This window comes from Zosterops lateralis, assembly GCF_965231275.1.
Source record: "Zosterops lateralis genome assembly, chromosome: 15".
Classification (NCBI taxonomy): domain Eukaryota; kingdom Metazoa; phylum Chordata; class Aves; order Passeriformes; family Zosteropidae; genus Zosterops; species Zosterops lateralis.
Window position 1 is genome coordinate 9,938,948 of NC_139775.1, and position 19,435 is coordinate 9,958,382.

General features: G+C 36.1%; 1 protein-coding gene across 1 annotated transcript in view; it reads right to left on the reverse strand.

Annotated features, from left to right (window-relative positions):
* Positions 1 to 660: 660 nt before the first annotated feature.
* The window catches only part of PARN (poly(A)-specific ribonuclease), a 45,989-nt gene continuing 27,214 nt past the window's right edge, over positions 661 to 19,435 (reverse strand). The window contains exons 21-24 of the mRNA XM_083872542.1: positions 18,798 to 18,872; positions 8,407 to 8,596; positions 2,382 to 2,575; positions 661 to 810 (exon numbers count right to left, since the gene is read on the reverse strand). Of these exons, the coding sequence (XP_083728668.1) occupies positions 758 to 810; positions 2,382 to 2,575; positions 8,407 to 8,596; positions 18,798 to 18,872 (512 nt within the window). The 3' untranslated portion in view covers positions 661 to 757. The remainder of the gene's footprint in view (positions 811 to 2,381; positions 2,576 to 8,406; positions 8,597 to 18,797; positions 18,873 to 19,435) is intronic.

A 19,435-nucleotide genomic window follows, 5' to 3' on the forward strand; every position in this document is an offset into this window, starting at 1 on the left:
CTGAAATCTACCAATGCAGATCCTCTTTTAAACAAATAAAGGGCTGGTGCAGTTAGCAGGTTTATCACAGGTACCAAAAAACATTTTTTACAAAATCAGGATTTAAAAGTGGAAACAACAGATGTGAAAACAAAGAAAAACTAACTCCCACCAGGAAATTAATGTTTGAGGAACTTTTAAGTTACAGTTTTTTGAAAGGGTAAGGTATGTGTAAGGCTGGTATTTAGATGAATACCACCTGCATGAGGGATGGGGGTAGAGAACAGAAATCCAAAAAATGTTCCTGGTTAAAGTAACAGGTAGAAAGCAACATGTGAAACTGCAGTTCTACCTGTTTCCAGAATGCTGACAGCATACTGATGCTGCCTGGAAAAATAGCTAAATATTAGGAGAGCTGTGGTAAGTCCCCAAGCAGAGGAAACAGCCTAGCACAAAATCACAGAGTGCCAGTTCTGGTACAGTTCATAGCCAGCATGCCAAAGGAGGTGACCAAAGGACACTGAGTCTTGCTTCTTAAACCTAACATCAGTTACAACAGCAAGGATTTCACAGGATCAACAACAAGTCATGTACTAGGTGATATACACATGAGTAAAATTGACAGTGATTGTTCAAGAAACAGTTTAAAATAATTAAACTGATTTTCAGGACACATACTGCTTTGTTAACACCACTTTATTTAAATAAAGTATGGCTTCCAAGAGGTGCATTCTCTCAACTGCTTTCAATCAATTCCACTTGTTAAGGCAGTTGTTTCCTACCATGTTTCAGGGACCTCGAAAATTCCAGTGGAACTAGTTGTGAGGCTTCCTAGAAGACAGAATCATGGAATAAAAATTAAATCAAGATTTTTTTGGTTGTTGTTCTTTCAGAGGATATTAAGACATATTTTCCTATAGAAGGGAGGCTCTAGATACATTACTGGCAAGTCAGTATTTACAAAGAGAAACCAAGAGAATGTCTATGAATAGGTACTTACAAAAAAAAAAAAAAAAAAAAAAAAAAAAGACTAATTTCAGGTTTCTTGGTTTCTTACATAAATGGTAAAGACTGTATTATTTTTAACCCTAGTAATTAGGGTTTTGCAATTACTGGGATGATAAAGTTAAATACTATTTTCCCAAGTGTACTTGTCGTTATTTTTATTTAGGCTGTTAAGGCAGGGAAGAATGTTTCTATCCCAAATTAATTGGAGAATAAAGATGAATCATTAATACTGATAACACATATTCCCATAATGCCAAATACAGACTCTGAATTTTATACTCAGAATTACCATAGACACTCTTGTCATTTTGCTTATGCTTACAAGCCCCAACTGCCCTACTGAATAAAAAGAAGAAAAGATTTTCCAAGCACAGCTTTTGAATCAGCTAAGAAAGATTTTACTCTATCAAGTCAGGAAAAAGGATGCCTGGTATACAATACCACTTTCTGGATAAAAGCTGCTAGTGCAGCTATTGAAATGAAGCTTTAATTATGAATATTTGAATAGACTTCAATGCAGGCAGTGCTCCAGATGACTAATGTGGTATGGTCATCTGGACCAAATTAAGATACAATTTAATTTTTATTATAGTCCAATTTCTGCAAGGAATTACTAACAAACTTTGAAATAGAATCAACAAGAAATAGATAAATAAAATCTTCTGATGCTTAAATACATGTGATCTAAGGTTAGTTATTTACTTTTTATGTAAAAGCTGCAATAACTCACAAACCAGCAAAAATTACAAGGTGAAAACATCATCATCTGATTGTAACCTGCCTGCACTTAGTCAGATATTCAGTTCCAAGTATTTGGGCTAAAAAAAAAAATAGGTATTAAAATCTGAAAACATCCACCTTCACATCAACCCTAGGTGAAAAATCTTCAGCCAAATAAAGCATAATAAAAGCTATGGTTGCAAACACCACACAGAACACTGAATGTATTCATGCATATATCAAAACAGAATGCCTTCAATTTTGCCTACAATATGCAAAACACATTGAGTAATCTTAATCACAAAGTCACATTAAAAAAAATTAAGAATATCTTAGGAAAATTCAAAAAGCTTTATTTTAAGGAAGAAAGTAAGCAAAAATAATAAATCAACTACATTGATTCCTTTGGTTGGTGTCAGATTGGGTTTTGTTTGGTTGTGAGTTTTTTGGTTTGAGGTGAGTTTTCTGCTTTTTGATGTTGTTTTGGGTGTGTTTGTTGAGTTTTTTTACAATTTTTATATGGTGCAGTCCTCAGTTTCAAGAAGAGCTTGGAATGTAATGGAGTAAGTTACTGTTAGAAGCCAAGATTTTCAAGAAAAGAATTTCAGTTTCTGTTCAGGCCTAGAAAATTTTAAAACAGAACAGAAAAACATGTGCATGAACGTTGCACTTACCTGCTGGGACTTGTTCTGTCTTGATCTTTTTCAGCTTTCTGGCTCTCTTCTTCCCATCTGGAAGGGACTCTGCACAGGAGTCTGTCTGATCATTTTCTGGATCTTGGCCTTCTCCCTCTTCCATATCATCAGAACCAGTTTCTTCCTCAATAGGACTCATGCTTCTCTTTCCCACTGTACTGGTACCTGTAAAACTGGGACATAGAAGAAAGACGATAATGAAAAAGTCAAGATTAACTACACTATGTAGGTACACGTTGTTGTACACCTATTAATGCTTATGAAGGTAGAAAAATAAACTGTTGTAAATGGTGTAACATCAAATTACATTATCTGACAGATCTGGCTTAATTACAAAATTCCATATATTTGCCATCTAATCCAATCCTATATAGATCAAGGTATTCATTCTTCGTACTACCAATGTCTCAGCTGCTTTTCTGATGAGATCACTCATCTGAAATGTAATTAAATCAGTTCTCTATCCCTGCACAGTTTTACATTTTATTCTCATAGTTATGCAAGCTCTTTAAAGCACTGTCAATAGACACCAAATCATGCACAACTGAAGCCTCAAAACCACAATCTGAAATTGAAGGAATCTACATGCTAACTTCATCCTCCCCCCTGGAGCTACAAGTAGTTTTAATTTCTATATAAAGGTAGAAAACCATCAAGCTCCACATATAATCTTTAAATCTGGCTTTCAAGTGCAGAGTCCTATTATTCATGGAGCCAGTAAAATAAAAAGCACAAAAATTGCACACTCATTTCATTAGTAGCATTTGAATGAAGTCTGACTAACACAGTATAAAAATGAACTCAGAGCGCCATTCCATTCAGCACACACTGAAATAACCTTGCATTGCTTTTGTTCCACTGAAATGCTATTGTTAAATTTCCTTAAAAGACAAATGACAATATTAAAATCAAATTAGCATGAGCATAAAAGAGAATGCAGTAGCAAAGGGGCTAATTAAAAACCAGTTCCCATTATGAACTTGTAGATATGTAAACACCAGCTAGTAAAATGTCTAATATAATGCTTTTAGAACAACCAATTTTAAAAAGGGTAGTTTTAGATTTATGAACTTTTATTTTTTAATTAGAACTACACAACATGGTTGTATGCATCTAAGCCACATTCTATTCTGTGAGTTAAATAAATATTAATACTAAGCTAAAAACCAAAGCTTTACAAGGGTGTGTTTTTTTTTTCTTTTTAATCAACAGCAGTGAATTTCAGTGCTTCAGTAAAAAGGTTTCAGCTAAAGGAAGAACTGTTAAATTTTGCAGTATAGTTTTGGCTTTGAAATGGAATTTTTTCAGCTGAACATTTTGCAACTTAAAACAGAGTCTGTCTGGGATGTCCAAAGGCAATAAACAAAGATGAAACATATGATTACATCTCATGCTCTTACTTCCACTTTAGGAGCACAAACACCATTTACTTTGATGAATAGCTGGTTTTTCCTCCAAACATTCACACACAGAAGGCCTTCTTGCATGATTTCTTACAAATCATCATTTTGAGTCATACCACAACTACCACCAATAAAAAAGCTGGATAGAACTGTTAATCCTATGTACACACTTCAATATTGCAAAACAGGCAAAATCTAGGGTTGGAAAGAAAAAAAGTCTAGGGAAGAAGGAGTATTTAGGAAATTAAAAACTACTATTTTTTTAAAACATAGTTTAGAAAAGCTTGTAAGAATTCTACTTTAGGGAAAGCCATTCTGAAAAATACATTAGGAAGAAAAAACTCAGGAGCCATAAATTATGATCCCAGGATTTCTTCAGCATTCAGAAGGGAACTTGCACTCACTGTAGGAAGAAGATCCCTTCTTGAATGGTCTTATGGCTGAATTTAATTTTTTCCAACTTAAGACTCCTCTGAAGTTATTGCAAATAAAAAGAAACAAGTTCTTCACCTTTAGTGCGCATTTAGCTGAGTACCAAAGAACAACATAAAAATTAATTTTACGCCTTATGGTGCCCCTGCAAATACCTTAAGGGGAAAAAAAAACCCACCATCAAAAAGTGGCAGCACAAAATACAAAATAAATATGCTTTATAATGAAGAATCATTGTCTTCCTTTCTCACAAATTTTTTATTTTATTTTATATTCATTCATTGATTGTATGGCTTCTAGAGGGGAAAGGGTTCATTTTATTACATCTTGTTCTTCTTCAACCTTAAATAAGATTAAAGATCACAGCAATATTATTTATGCACTTAGTAGTAAATGAGTATGGTTGCATATATGAGTTAGAGCACTACTCAAAGTTCAGTTTTCTAATTATAACAGTTATTTTAGATGTGTCCACATATCTGCCTCGACTTCCTCATTCGGCTGAGAAACAAGTGAACAAAGTTCAAGATTCAAACACAATAATAGCTTTCAGTTGCTGTCCAATGCAGACAGACTTCTTTTATGACTATTTAGAGACACAGATTTATACCATCCCCTAACCACATAACACTTGGGTTTCAAAACACACCTGTACAACAGCTATCCAGGCAATAACTCTATTTATTTTCTAGAGAATATATTTCAAGAGGCACTAAATAGCAGCAATCCAGCTAGTGCTACAGTAATCAAATTGAAAGGATCGACAAGTGGAGGAGGGCAAAAACTAGGAAAACAATTATGATGATGTAGCATTTAACATTTTCTGTTTTGGAAAAGCATGTCTGAGATTTAAAAGACACTTCATCACAGCAAGGCATTTGGAATTGGACTGGATACTATGAGGACCTACAACGTAAAATAAGTTTCATTTACATAACAACCTAAGTTATCTTGACACTTGAAACAATATTGAGGCATGGGAGTAGATACTGATCTATCTAAAGATCAGTGATTTCAGCTGAAGAGCAGGTGAAATCACTTGAAATAACATCATAATGCAGGAACACTATAATAATTTACTTGCAATGTTTGTTATTTATACCCTTAATACCTCAGCCTTTGCCAATTCTTATTCTTTAGTGGGTAATAAACCACTATAAACAACCATTTCTGTAATAAACCAAAAGAATCATCAGTAGAAACATTTGCACGTTTCAAAAATTAGATAATCTTTGGCAAAATGAAGACACTCAAGGAAGTGGTGCTACAAACAGCACCCTGACTTGACAGAAGATGCAGCACTCACAGTTTCAGGTGGAATATCTGTAAGGCAAAATGATGTATCCCTTTCTTGTACTTCATATGAGTGTTTTGCCATTGCCCTTATTCTATTTTACCATTTCCAGATGATGATCAGAAGAATAAGTAAGTACAAACAGAGCAAGGTACCTAGTTTTCCATAGAGCACACCCTATTTGACTTTTCCTGCTATGGTTTAACACTATTTTGCGAAGGAAAAGCTCTTAAAGCCATGCATTTAACAGTCATGGCAGAGCTGGCAGGCAGTAATTTGCTAAGCACAACATAGCCAGTTCCATCTGTTTCCCAAGTGTGTTCTGAATAGCAACAGATTTGGACAAGAGGATCTTATTTACTACTTAAAGTTTTTCAAATGCAGCAGTTTTTCTTCTACTTCTCCATCTTACATTAATAATTAGGCATATTTCCATTGAAATAAAATTTTATATTTAACAGTAGTATTAAGTTATATGCAAGGGATATATGAACTATAAATAACAATCTTGCGACTGCTATTAATACTATTAAACTTCATTTTCTGAAGTATTTTCTACAGATAGTCCTGTATCTTCTAGAATGCAGGACTACAGTTTTATCAACAAGACAAGAATTAAAGAACCTTTGTTACATTATTTATCAATCTGTAAATTTAAGACAAAAGTTCCTTACAAGAAATACTCAACAACTTCCTTACTGAATGAAAAAGTAGCCAGGACACATTGTCATCATGGAGACAAACAGCTATCCTGCAGCTGTGCTCCTTGGCAGAAGCTGATGCAGCAAGCTTATTAAATAATAAATAAATAAAGGATGTAGTAACATGAAGCTATTATAAGGGATCAGCTGCTGGATACATCACAGTGCTGAGTGCTCAGCTCGATAGGACTTCAGCTAATCTGGACAAATATACACACACACATATACATATTTGTCCTGATTGTTTATATAAATATTGATATTATACTTTATAATGAATTTATTGTATATAATAGATAAAGATATAAATACTTTATATACCTTTAGACATAAATATTTTTATATACCTTTGTCTGGAAATAAGAAGTGTTTGTCCTGAGTGAAATAAAAGACCACGGTTTGCAGTTCCACGTTCTATCTAAGCAGATTACACTTCAGAGAAAGCATTTACAAAATATAAATTGACAAAAGAATTAAATATAACTAGTAACAAATAAAAATATTAAGAAAAACATGACAAAAGACCTGAATGGGAGGGAATTTGGGACAGAACCAATTCACTTTATTAACGGAATAATAAGAGTACAAAAAATTATGTAATGTTAATTACAAAAGATCTGTCAACAAAATAAAGGCTACTACCAAGGCTATCAAAATGTTGATCATTTGAAAACAAAAAGCTACTTCTTGTAGAATTTTACAACACTAGATGAAAAAAGTATATTAAGAATTTTCAAGGAGAGTAAGTGCTTAGACAAATAACTCATTGAGGTATGTCAAACTCTTAGGGGAAGAATTTTGTTCAGCAATTTTCCAAATTACACATTTGTGCTGGATGCTGAACTTCCTTGCCAGACAACAGCAAATCAGCTTTCTGCATTTCAGCTTTCTGCCACTGTTACCATCTGCCTGGAACCTGTGAGGGACCCAAACTCCAACATTCATTGAGAGGAGACACCTTCTCTGGAAGGAACAAAACTTAGTGTTTCTTTGCAGCAAACTCAGGGTGTAGTAAGTATTTCCAGACTATTTAATAGTCTGCCACCTTAGTTCTAGAGCTTAGCCATGTGCGTGCTGGTGCCATGACAATCCTTAAAGCTCCTCATCTCCTCACAGCATGGACTCCCCAGGATTCCTGAGTACAGCAGTTCAATTAAACTAACTTCATTTGATACGGATTGTATCATCATCCTCCATATGTTTTTTTGAATCAAACATGTCTATAACACATTTGGAATTCCAACCACGACAAAAGGCATGAACGTCTGACAGCCTGCCAAAATACACACCTGCAAAATCATAAGGTCGTGAGAAGAACAGAACAAGTTTAGCAAACTCGTTACAAGATAGATTAACATTTACAGGAAGATGTAATGAGAACTAGAACTTAATGGTGCATTTCCAAGTAAGATAAAGCAGAAATACCTTGGTACTGGTTTTATGACCACCAAATTTGGTTTGTATAACCACGGGGCAGGTAGGTAAAGGACAGAAAAACCCCAAAACAAATCAAAACATTTGCTTAGAGAAATATAACTTACACACTCCACTCAAACTTATTACCATATAGAATTGATAGAACTGGGGGAACAGTGCAGGAGAAGGGAAGGGGAAGAGCAGCAATAACTTGATAGGTTATTTATACAATTAGATTAACAGCAAAATACTCTTCACATGCTCAGCTACACAGATGACTGAGAAGCTGCCTGTTACCCTCATATCCAAAACTTGTCATCAGTGGGTAAATATGGAACAAGAAATACACACACCACTATTATCATCATGGAAAGTCAGCCCAAAACCAACATGGGCTTTACAAGGATATACGATGACAACTAAGTGCCCACATGACACAAGCCATTCACAAGTGTCATATGAATAAAGAAGATGATTTTTAAATTTTTGTTAAAAGAAATGGTGCTACTACATCAGCTCAGAAGCTGTGATGTGACCTGCCCTCAAGATCCCAGCATTTAAAAATCTGTCTGATCACTTTCACTATGAAATTCCCTCTGTTCCTTTACTGATCATCTTGTGACAGCTGATGGACCACTACTGATTTATATGCAAAGAAACATGCAGAAAAATGTCTTGTATTAGTCAAGAACTACCTGAAAATTGCTAGATTTTGGATAGAAATGCAGCAAGAACACGAGCTGGCAGAGCAGTCTCACCTGTTAACACAGTAATATCGACTCTGGGAAACGTAAGGTGTGCACTGGGTTTTTAACCTCTTCCTCTCCATCTCCTTCCAACTATCTTCTGTACATTTTCTCTTGGCTTGTTTTTCTTCATGTTTTTTCTCCACATATTCTGCATATGTCTGGATCTTATAACTTTCAGCATACCGGCTGGTGTTTACAGCTATGGAGAAGGAGAATGGTATTATATACAAAACACTTAAATGACAGCATGCCCTCTACTGAAATAGCTTATTTTGAAAAGCATTTGTTCTGTTCATAAAACAATTTCTAGTTCCATTGTTAGCAATTAAAAAACAAACCAAAACAACCCCAAAATGCCATATTCTCTAGAAGTCACAATGTCTGACCTAGATGCTCAAAGCTCTTCTCAAAGTCAGACTTTGTGCAAAAAGAGTTAAATCTACTTAAGATATTTCTTTTAAATTAGAAACGATCAATTCTTCAGTCGTAACCCTCTTCCAGATTGCTTGTTGGCAAGAAAAGATTTCCTGGATTTTTTCCCTTTTAGTCTCATTACTTAACCCAGCAGGTTTATTTTGCAAGTCTGCCAGGAAAAGACGACATTTGCAAAGCCTGTGCCAAAACTCTGTTTGATTGCTGTGAAACATAAGCTTATTTGAGCTGCATTTTTGGTTGCACAAGATATCCATGGAAGAAGCACTTAACTAATAGCCAGCTGTTCCATCCTTGTATCTTTCTAATGTCTAATCTCCCTTTAACCAAAAAAGACTTCAAGTTCAAGGTAGAAAGATTTCTGTCAATGCAAAATTAGAAGCAGTTTAAAACTAATGAAAAAAACTTTCACTGCCTCCACTCAGTAACAATTTAACAACATTCCTTCAAGTCCCAGCATCTTCACAGCTCTCAGCCCTTAGTCTGGGAGCCAAGCTCTGGCCTGACGCCATCCCTGTAACAGATGAATCAGCAAATTAAACTGACTGTCAACTGGTGTCTTCTGCTGCTTTCAGCCTAGCCCTCTGAAAGGAAGTATTGTAAACCAACCAATAAACCAGTTTAAATGTAAACAAAACAAAAGCCCTCACCAAACCTCAGATTGTTTTTCTGCGCATTTTAGAATATCGCAACTGTAGTGGAAACAAAATCCTGATTTTGTTTTGTACTTCCAGTTTTTTAGAGCAATTTCAGATGTATATCCCACTTCTGGATTCTAGCTGAGGTGTTTTACTGTGCTACCTCTGGTGCAAGCACTAGAGATGGCAAGCTCCAACATCAAATTTCAGAAAAGGTGAGGAAGATGGGTGGATGTGTTTTTTTTCTCCTCTTTCAGGAGAGACTGTCCATTCTGTGTACTTGCTGTGTAACAGTGAAATGAGATACCTACAGTACCTGCCATGGTATATAGATGCTGCTGTTGCAACGTACGTAAAACCAGGCAAGAGTGTTGACAATTTAATTTTAGTCCCAAGTACAGATAGCAGTAGTTATGATTAACTTATAATTAAGCCTCATGAGACTGTTGCACTAACCAACAAATATCAGACATACCTCCTTTCACCCCTCTTATATTTGTTTTGAACTGCAAAGTTACAGGATCTGTTAGTAAGAATTAGGACAATATTTATTGCCCATGAAGTTATGGGACAGACATCATGAATGAATTAATAAGGCTCACTGGAGTTTACTGCATGCCAGCCAACATTCCTTGGGGTAAAATTTGTTTAGTTAAACTCAAGCATGTTTTTACTTGCTAAAATCAAGCACAAAGTTACCATGGATCATCTGATACATACTCATTTGTTAAAACACAATAACATTATTTGTTTTGCTACAAGCTATGAACCAAAGTTATGAGTCTGCCATTTAATTCCCTAACAAACTCAGTCCTTTTTTAAATAAGAAAAACAAATCATTTGAGGCCTAAAGATAATTCTAAAATAAATCTGTGCAAGAGTCAGTATTTTTATACAAAGACAACTCTGCCTTCTTGAAATAAGGCATGTATTTTACAGCAATTCATTCCTCTGGCACATACACGCACAAATATATGTATATACACATAGAGCATATATATTGAATATAAAATGTTACATGCTGAATAAATTGCTTCATCATTGAGAAACTGAAATGAAGGCATGTGGAGAAGTCTAAGGAGCCACACATATAAATCAATCTTGCATGGTCTTGAAGAGCAGCTCCCTATAAGGGTTTAATACATTTTCTTTGATGCTTTTTTGATGAATGCTGTCCATATTGCCGAACAAAGCAAATACTGTTAGGTCATTCTGCACACCCAACAGAAGAAATGCACTGCTAGAATGCTCTGTGAATTCTAAGAAACTGAAGAGAACTCAGGGGGGCTATTTACTTATTTCTTTAAATTGTAAGAGATAAGACAAATCTTTCTGTGAGAAACCTGACCTAGTAACCAACACCACATGGCTGCATTTCACATTAATTGCAGCCCTAAAGTTTCTGTCTCGTAGCAGAATAATAGTATCTGCAAATTATTTTAGGAAAAGCATTTCTAGAGGACAGTACCTTCCCTCATTATTAGGGAAGCCATCAAACAGGCTGACTGTCATTGAGTATCCAAGAGGAATGTGTACAAGGATATCCTTTTGCCAAGTCCTTGCTTTTATACAGAGCAACATCCTGACAGATGGCCACTGACAATATTAAGCCTCTTAATAAATAGACAAATATGTTGGTGAACTGTGTAGGTAAAAGAAAAACCACAATATATAAATACAATAAACACACAGAGCTATATAGATTAAGGCTGCAATACTAAAAACTTAAGCTTATGAAATACTGAAGTAAAATTTCACTTGTGAAGCCTTTAAATGACCTCTGCATTAATCATATCTGATCATGTTCTAGTTAACATATGGGACCACTGCCTCAGCCAGAGCGACAGTGTGCAATTAGTGAGTAGCTAAGTCAGGATTTTGTTTTGCTCTCAATACTCACTGGATGGTTCCACAGCCTTATTTACTGACTACTAGGGCTATTCATGCCACATGTAACAATCCAGAAGTTTGCCATGATGACAAAAGTGCACATGCATAGTCCAGTATTTCAAAGTAAAAATCAGGAGTGGAAGCAGCAGTGCTATGTGCCTATCTTATTGACAGAAAGCAGAAGACTCAACATCCCAAATTAGAGGGCATCTTTTAAATTAACCTAAATGGAATTAAATTGTCCCCTACAGAAAATTCAGGGCTGAGTTCCTGGATCCATAGCAAATGTACAAACATACTCCCAGAGAAGCCATATATCCTAAAGAAACAGTACATGATCATGTAACTGGATAATGGACATTATCAAGGTGTAAGCAGAATTCAACTATATCCTGTAAAATATTAATAAAATTGTCAATGTAACATTAATGGCCCCTTTTGTTAGCCTATATAGTTAGCCTATATAGTTTTCAGTCTTTCAAGCGTATCTGGACAATTTCTGCTGCAAAGCATCAAAATTTTAACACACATGACTAATTAGAGCTGGACCAGAGTCTCTTAAGTATAATTAATAACAGCAACTATCTGCAGGCTGTACCTAAACTGATAACACCAATTTGGACATGGTGCTGCCCATTTCTTGGTTTTCCTCTCCTGTATCAGCTGAAGATAGAAGGTGCCTATACAGATTCTAAATAAAAGAGCATTGTACAAAGGTTGTTCTCTCTCTTGGTATCTGAATGCAGAGCAAGGAGCAGTATCAATGCAGGGAGAAATCAGCTTTTTCACCTTGCAAAGGAGGATGGCAACTTAGAGAGCAAACCAAAATGAGACTTTGAACCTCCATGCTGGAGAACAGGGGAAAATGGACAGGTGATCTGAAAGAAAATGGTTTTACAGAAGGAAGATAAAGTGCTAAGTACAACACATGCCAAAGAAAGATGAAGGATCCTTATGCAAAACTTAAAATATTTTCCGCAACAAAGAACAGAGATGATAATGTAAGTCCGGTGAGACATTTCATGCTATGCACATGTAATGCACATGTATGTAGATTGTTATAAAGGACTTTAACTCTCTTACAGATTAAGTTATTTAATTACCAAAAGAATTCAAGCTACTTAACCTTTGCACCCTGTTAATTACCTGAGTAATTAATACATTTCACAGCTTTTGTTTCAACTCATTTCAAAAAATCCAAATCAAACAAAAAGGTAGTCACAAGACTTCCAACATTAAGAAAAACCCCTGTTCAAACTTATGGAGTACAAAGGGCATTTTGGGTTTGGGGTGGCTTTTTCTTTTTTTTATTTATTAGCTGATGAGAAAAAAATATGGCTGCAGGCACCTTGAAGGCAGTCTATCATCTGTTCTCTTAATTCCACATCAGTAATGCTGGAAGTTGTAAAATAGCTATCTCTAATATGATTTATACCACAGGTTCCACTGTAAAACCAGTAATTCATTTTCCTGCTGCTCTTGAAATTCCTAAGCAACACAAGCTGAAATTCACCACATCTCAATCCCTGAATTTACTACAGATTTTAAATAAACACTGGAGAATTTTAACTCCCAGCCTTGCTAATAAAGTGTTCAGATCTGTGAACCTACAAATTAAAAGCATAACCTGTTCAGAACATTTCCATTCTAGTCAGAAAGTTTCCATGTCTATTATTTCTCAAAGCACAGAGAGCTCAGACCTGCAGGACTTTCAGACAGAAAAGGACAGAGTCTGGCCCACAGCTGATTTCACCTTGGTACCAAATGGGAGCACCCCATGCTCTGCTCCTTAGCCCCTGCTCCAAACCACCTGGTCCTTCTCTCTTAAATACCTCCAGGGAAAATGACTCCACTGCTTCCCTAGGCAGCCTGTTCCAATGCTTGGCAACCCTTTCAGTGAAGAAATTCCACGTAACATCCAACCTGAACCTCTCCTGGTGCATCTGGAGGCCATTTCTCCTCATCCTATCATTTGTTACCTGGGAGAAGAGACCGACCCTCACCTGGCTATAACCTCCTTTCAGAATGTACCTGGCAAAAAATTCACATTAACTTATTGCTGACAACACAATCATGTGAAATGTAATTTTTCAGACTGGGTAATACAGAATCTACTACGTGCCCTTTTCCCAAATTCAGTGAGGAGGGACTGATAAACACACAATCTCAAAATACTTAGATATTTAAACTGTGGTGGTAAGCACTCATGCTAAGTAGAAGGCTCTCTAGAGTAAACCTACAAAACACTAACAAACCATAAAGTCCAGCCCTGTCTGAGAAACTCAGAAGTTCAGAAAGATTAATGATTTAAACACAAATCATTGAAAGGCCATCACAATTTCAGCTGCTGCACCTGCTTTAGTCCATTGCTCCCCTGCTGTCTAAAAGCATTGGGCTTCTCAAAGCTGAGAGGAAGAAGATATCTTGCACACACTAAATTCTGTATGAGCTCATGTATCAGGGCACCAACACATGGAATAACTTAACATTATTTCAGTGCTTGCCATTTACGACAAGCAGTTGCTTTCCACATGTATTTAAAATTTCAGGTTAAGTACATTTATTGCATTTTAAAACAGCAAGAAACACATTCTCAGGAAGATTCTGAGGTTAAAATTACTCTAAAGTTGAACCAGTGGTCTTAAAATATTGCAGAAGTTACTCATAATCAGAACACAGATGTTACTAAACTGCACACAAGCCTTAGGTAAAGGGAATTAAGTGCAAGTTGTCTGCTAAGGGAAAATAAATGAGGGGTATTTTTGAGGTACCACCGATAAATTTGTCCATTATTTCCATTAATATATAATCATGTAAAATGTCTCAGAAGCCCAATTTTATTTTTAAGCACTTTAAAACTTTAAACATATTTATAACGCTTTTTTTAACATTTTAAAAATTAACCTATTCCAAGTACCAGTGGTTTTTAAGAGTATATTTTACATGGGCTATAATGACTCCACAAGGGCAAAGACACCTACAGGAATCTCCCCTTCAAGTATCAAGGTTCTTTTTCAGACCATTAACCTGAAAAGCTAGATGACAACATTCAAGGAAACCATGAAAAACAAGAGTTTAACATCGATCCAAAGCATTAACTGAGGACTCACAAAGTTGACTGCACAGAACTTTGAGGGGCTGAAGTGGTTGAAACACAAATACTTCAGGTTATACCAATTTATTAATCAAAATAAAATACCGTGTTTATCTGACAGTTAAGACAAGCTGAAGTCTCTCCCATTTCCCCCACTATTTCCAGTCTATCTGGATGAAGTCTAGACCCTTTTAAGTCATAGGATCATTGAAACAGCACTTATTCCATACTAACCTCTCCAAATGAAAAGCCAGCCTTATAAATACACAAAGCTGAACAGCATCCAAAGGCGAACTTATCTAGCCAGACAAAAATCTTAAGACCCAGAAGTTGTATGCCAAAAGCTAGTTCTGAAGTTTGTGTTCATCAGCTCTAACAGTGCACAGTGTTTTATCCTTGCCACACACTTAACAAATATGTGCTTCATGTTTGACAGAAATGCTGATGCCACTTGCATTGCAACTTGGCAACAGAAGTTTTGTCTCCCAGATGTCCAACTAAAGGAATATCAACCATTTAACAAATTCTTATTCATTACCTACTTTGAACAGCAAATCCCAATAGAACATAGACTGTGTTTATTGTCCACTTTAGTTTTCAGGTGCTTGTAGCCTGAAATGAGTTTACAGCACAGCATATTGCAAAAAGTTAAGACAAATGAGAGCCATCTAAACCCCCACTTTCATAAACCTGTTACTGGCTTTTAGATGACATTGTGGCAGCCCAACAGCAGGAGTGGCACAGAGCCCACTGGAAGCCAAGAACCTTCCCCTGGCAAGGATCAGGTCCAGCTTGCAAAGGGTGACTGTGCAACTCTTCCCCAGCATCTGTCCTGCTGCAGCTTCCACCTCCAGCTACCGACAGCAATATGATTTTATACAAGAACAAGCCTTTTCTACTCATAATAAATCTGAGAGACTGCCAATGTGTGAGTCACATGAAAAACCAACTAAAGTGAAGATTCTAAGACATTATCATAAGCAGCAAAATGAGAAGTTTAAGGCATTTGACTCTTGTTTCCCAAGGTTTCTGGTTTGTGTTTTAAACCATTCAGTTGGAAAGTTAGGAGCTGCTCCAAAATCGCCTATAAAAATACTGCCCTTTTCCCTACTTAGTTTTCCAGAGGAAATAAAGTGGAAGAGGAAACAAGTCTTTTTATATTATGCAAAGATGCATAGGTCCTTCAGGGTAACACTTAAACAATTAAAACACTGGAATGCACATTCTCCCTGGCAACATAAACAGTACTGATTATCACGTGAAATTTGGAGAGTTGTATATTAGCTAAATTCAGTTAATCAAATGTATACTTTATAAACAGAAAATCTTATGGGCCAATGTTTTATCCATCAGTTTTGGACTAGGTTTTAATGGTTACCATCCATGGTATTATGTAACTCAGGCACATTGTTTTAAAGAGCACTGGGAGATGAAGAGATATATTTTATTCCTTATGTGTTCAAAATGGATTTTTGAATCTGTGAGAAAGCCAACATATTCCCAGGATGCTGATGAACAAGTTTTTAGCCCATTTAAAATACTGAAGCCAGGAGTGTTAGAAACAACAAAAACAGCACAGCACGAACAGCTTATGCAAAGTGCCACATTTTGAGAGGTCTGTTATTTGTAAAGGTTAAGCATGATAATTAATTATAACAATTTCAATACTACCCTTAGATACAGTTACACAAAACTAGTCATCTAGACAAATCATGTTTCAAGTTGTCTTGTAACACCTGTGAAGCTGAACAAAATTAAAAGTCATTAGAGGTAGATGGTTAAGCAACCAGGCAGATCCATCAGCTGGTTATGTTGAGCATGTACATCAAGGGAGGACGGCAGATCAGTCTTTACATGATCTGCTGTTCAAGTCTCTTAACTTCATCTTAGTTCAGCCCGAAATTCAGTATATGAACCACTGCTACAAAAGAAAAATAAAGACACCTTCCAGATATGAACGGGGTTTCAAAATCTGATAGATCCAAATCAGTTAACACTCCATGCAGATAATTACAAGACCAGTCCCATTTTCATTGCTTTTTCACATACAATTTTGTTATTAAAAAGATGCAAAGCAAGTCTGGATGTTTTTACAGGACTTAGACTCCTCTGTAATGAAAATCTGAGCAGTTTAGAGGAAACTTCCATACACTTTTCATGTCTTCGATCCAGTTATGTCCCATAGATGTTCTCGTTGCACTTGTGTTTTATTAACTATACCTATTAATTAATATCAGCTCAAAGTTAAAAACCTCTCTAAGAGGTAAGCACAGAAGTACACCCATAGCAAGATCTTGTATTTGTATTGTTTCACAGTCTTCCAAGGCTTTTTATAAAGTCCAGAAGATGCAGACACTTATAGAAACTGGTTAAAAAACAGTCCACATTATTAGTTTTTCCTAGATTCTTCACTTAAGCACATCACACTAAATCACAAGTACAAACAGTTTTATTACCAAAACAATTAATTAAAAATTTAAGATCAGGGAACAGAATAACAGAATAGATATTATAATGTATTTATTACAGGAAAAAAACCCCAAAAAAACACCAACCAAACCAACAAAATACCAAGAATTTTAAGCAATTTTACAGTAAAAAAAAAAAAAAAAATCACACAATTTTTGGTATTTGAGGTTGCTTTAGTTTATCGGCTTGGTTGGCTCACTGCTTTGAGTATATGAATTTCTGCTAACCTGATTTCATAAAAATCTATGAAAGACTATAATCACCTGAGCTTTCAAACAAATAACATGTTTCCCAGCACGTAGACCACAGAACAATCCTCCCTGTTTGTCAAAGCACAAAGAAAGACACAGAGCAGTGCCAGAAAAATTCAGTTTCAATATTCTGCAGACATTCAGTTCTTTTCAAAATATGTAGTTGCTATTAAAAAAAAACCAACAAAAAAAAACAGAACAAAAAAACCCAAACCAAACCAAAGGACAACAACAAAAAGTAATGGTGATAACGTATATGCCAAGCATTTAGACAATGGATAAGTAACTGAGGTGAAAGCAGTGAGAAATTTACTGTAGCAGCATCTAGGAAGGCTTTATTTGACATAATTCTTTACTGGAACTTCTCATTAGAAGTTATTTCATTCTTGTATCTATATATAGATGAAGAAACAATGGCTCTCACTGCTAAGGAGCCATTGCTGTAAGGAGACTTCTGGTGAACCCTGAAAATCCTCTGTGGAGCTATGAATGTATGAGGAAGTATGATAAACACTCCCAGGATGTTAATAAGGAATTACAGAGATGTACTGATTGTACATCCAGACCCTGAAAGCGTCTTTATTTGAGCTTAGTAAGGATAGATGATGGTGAACTCAGTGGGGTTTTCTAATCTGTTTTCTTTCTTTTTAGAACTTAACTGTGGGAATTCTGCCTGGAGAGCTCTTAAGTGCAGCAAGATTTTGGCCAGTTGATCAGAAGTGCTACATAAACTGCTGCTCTCACTGGCTCCACAGCATTTGATGCAAGCATTTCAGTAAAGGGGGATCACACTACCAGAACATATCCCAGTATAATGGCCTTCTTCCAGCCATTGTTCCCTGAAGTAAGGGTATGGGTGAGTCCTCAAATATATGCCCAAAAGAAGTACAGAAACCACTAAGAGCTTGTGGGTTCAACTACACTCAATCAAATATCTTTAAAAAACCCCACTCTGAAACACAAATGAAACCATCCCCCAATCAACATAAAATCCCCAAACCACAAACAAACCCAACCTAAAACTCCCACACACTAAAAAGACTGCTTTCCCACATAACTAACAGTAATATTTTCAACAGCAATATTTTCAATTGTTCAAAAAAAAATTAAAAATTTTAAAAACTTAAGTCTAGAGAGACTGCACATTGTTCATGCAACAGATTGTAAACACATTAGCAGTCCAGGTTCTTTGGGCATTATTATTTTGCATGCGTTCTGCAATGCACCAAAAGGCTTCTCTGCATCTGTTCCTTGCAAATGTAAACCAAACTAAATGTGTTAGTCCAAAGAGTATTTGGAGGCAAAGGCCACAAAAGTCTTTGATAGTTTTACTCTGTGCAAAGTAACAGTAAATAGCCTCAATAAATACTGCATCAAGTGAAGAAACCAGCACTACTCTACCTACAGGTTTAGGTACTTGGAGGATCATGGAATGAAACACAAAACTCCCAGCCAAGTCCAGTTTGGGCTTGTCTCTGCTGCCACACATGTGCTGCTGCTACAGAAGTCCAGTTCCTCTGAGCAAGTCAGTGGTTTTGCCATTGGAATCACAGACCCTGCTGGCTCAGAGCACTTTGCAGGAGCCAGTTAAAGTCTTAATGCTGAAGTAAATCCAGCAACACCTACCTATTTGTACTTGCTCTGGCTGGCTCAATGATACAAATGCTGATGTATCATCAATCCACGAAACCTGAATGTTACCTAGAAAAAGCAAAAGAAATTATTATGACTATTTTTATTTTAGACTCAGTCACAGATTTTTATCTGATATGCCATGACATGAAAAATCCAAGCAAGAGTAACTGCACCTGAGAAGGCTTTTGTCCACTATAAGGTGTGTATTTCAGACCCAGTTGCACAAGGGCCTGGAACTGTTCAGCAAGTCAGGGCTGCATGTGCATCCTGTACACCCTCAGATCCTCAAATCCTCCCTTCATGGTATCTATATGAGTCTACAAAATCAACTGAAGCAATTTTATGGGAATTTCAGTCCTTTACTCAAATAAATAACAGCTCTGAGTGATGATAAATTCCAGTCAAAAGAGGTAGGTAGAAGATTGATCACATCAATGGAGAACTCACTGTTGGGACACTAAATTTTCAAACTCTGGTTTGTCTGAATCCCATTATACATCATTTCCTGGATGTGAAATAAAAAACTTAATTTGAGTCAATATGAGGACAAATGCACAAAATCATGGACCTCATTTGAAAGCTGTTACAATGGAACAGTGACTGGAAGTAAGTCCCTCTATTCATCAACC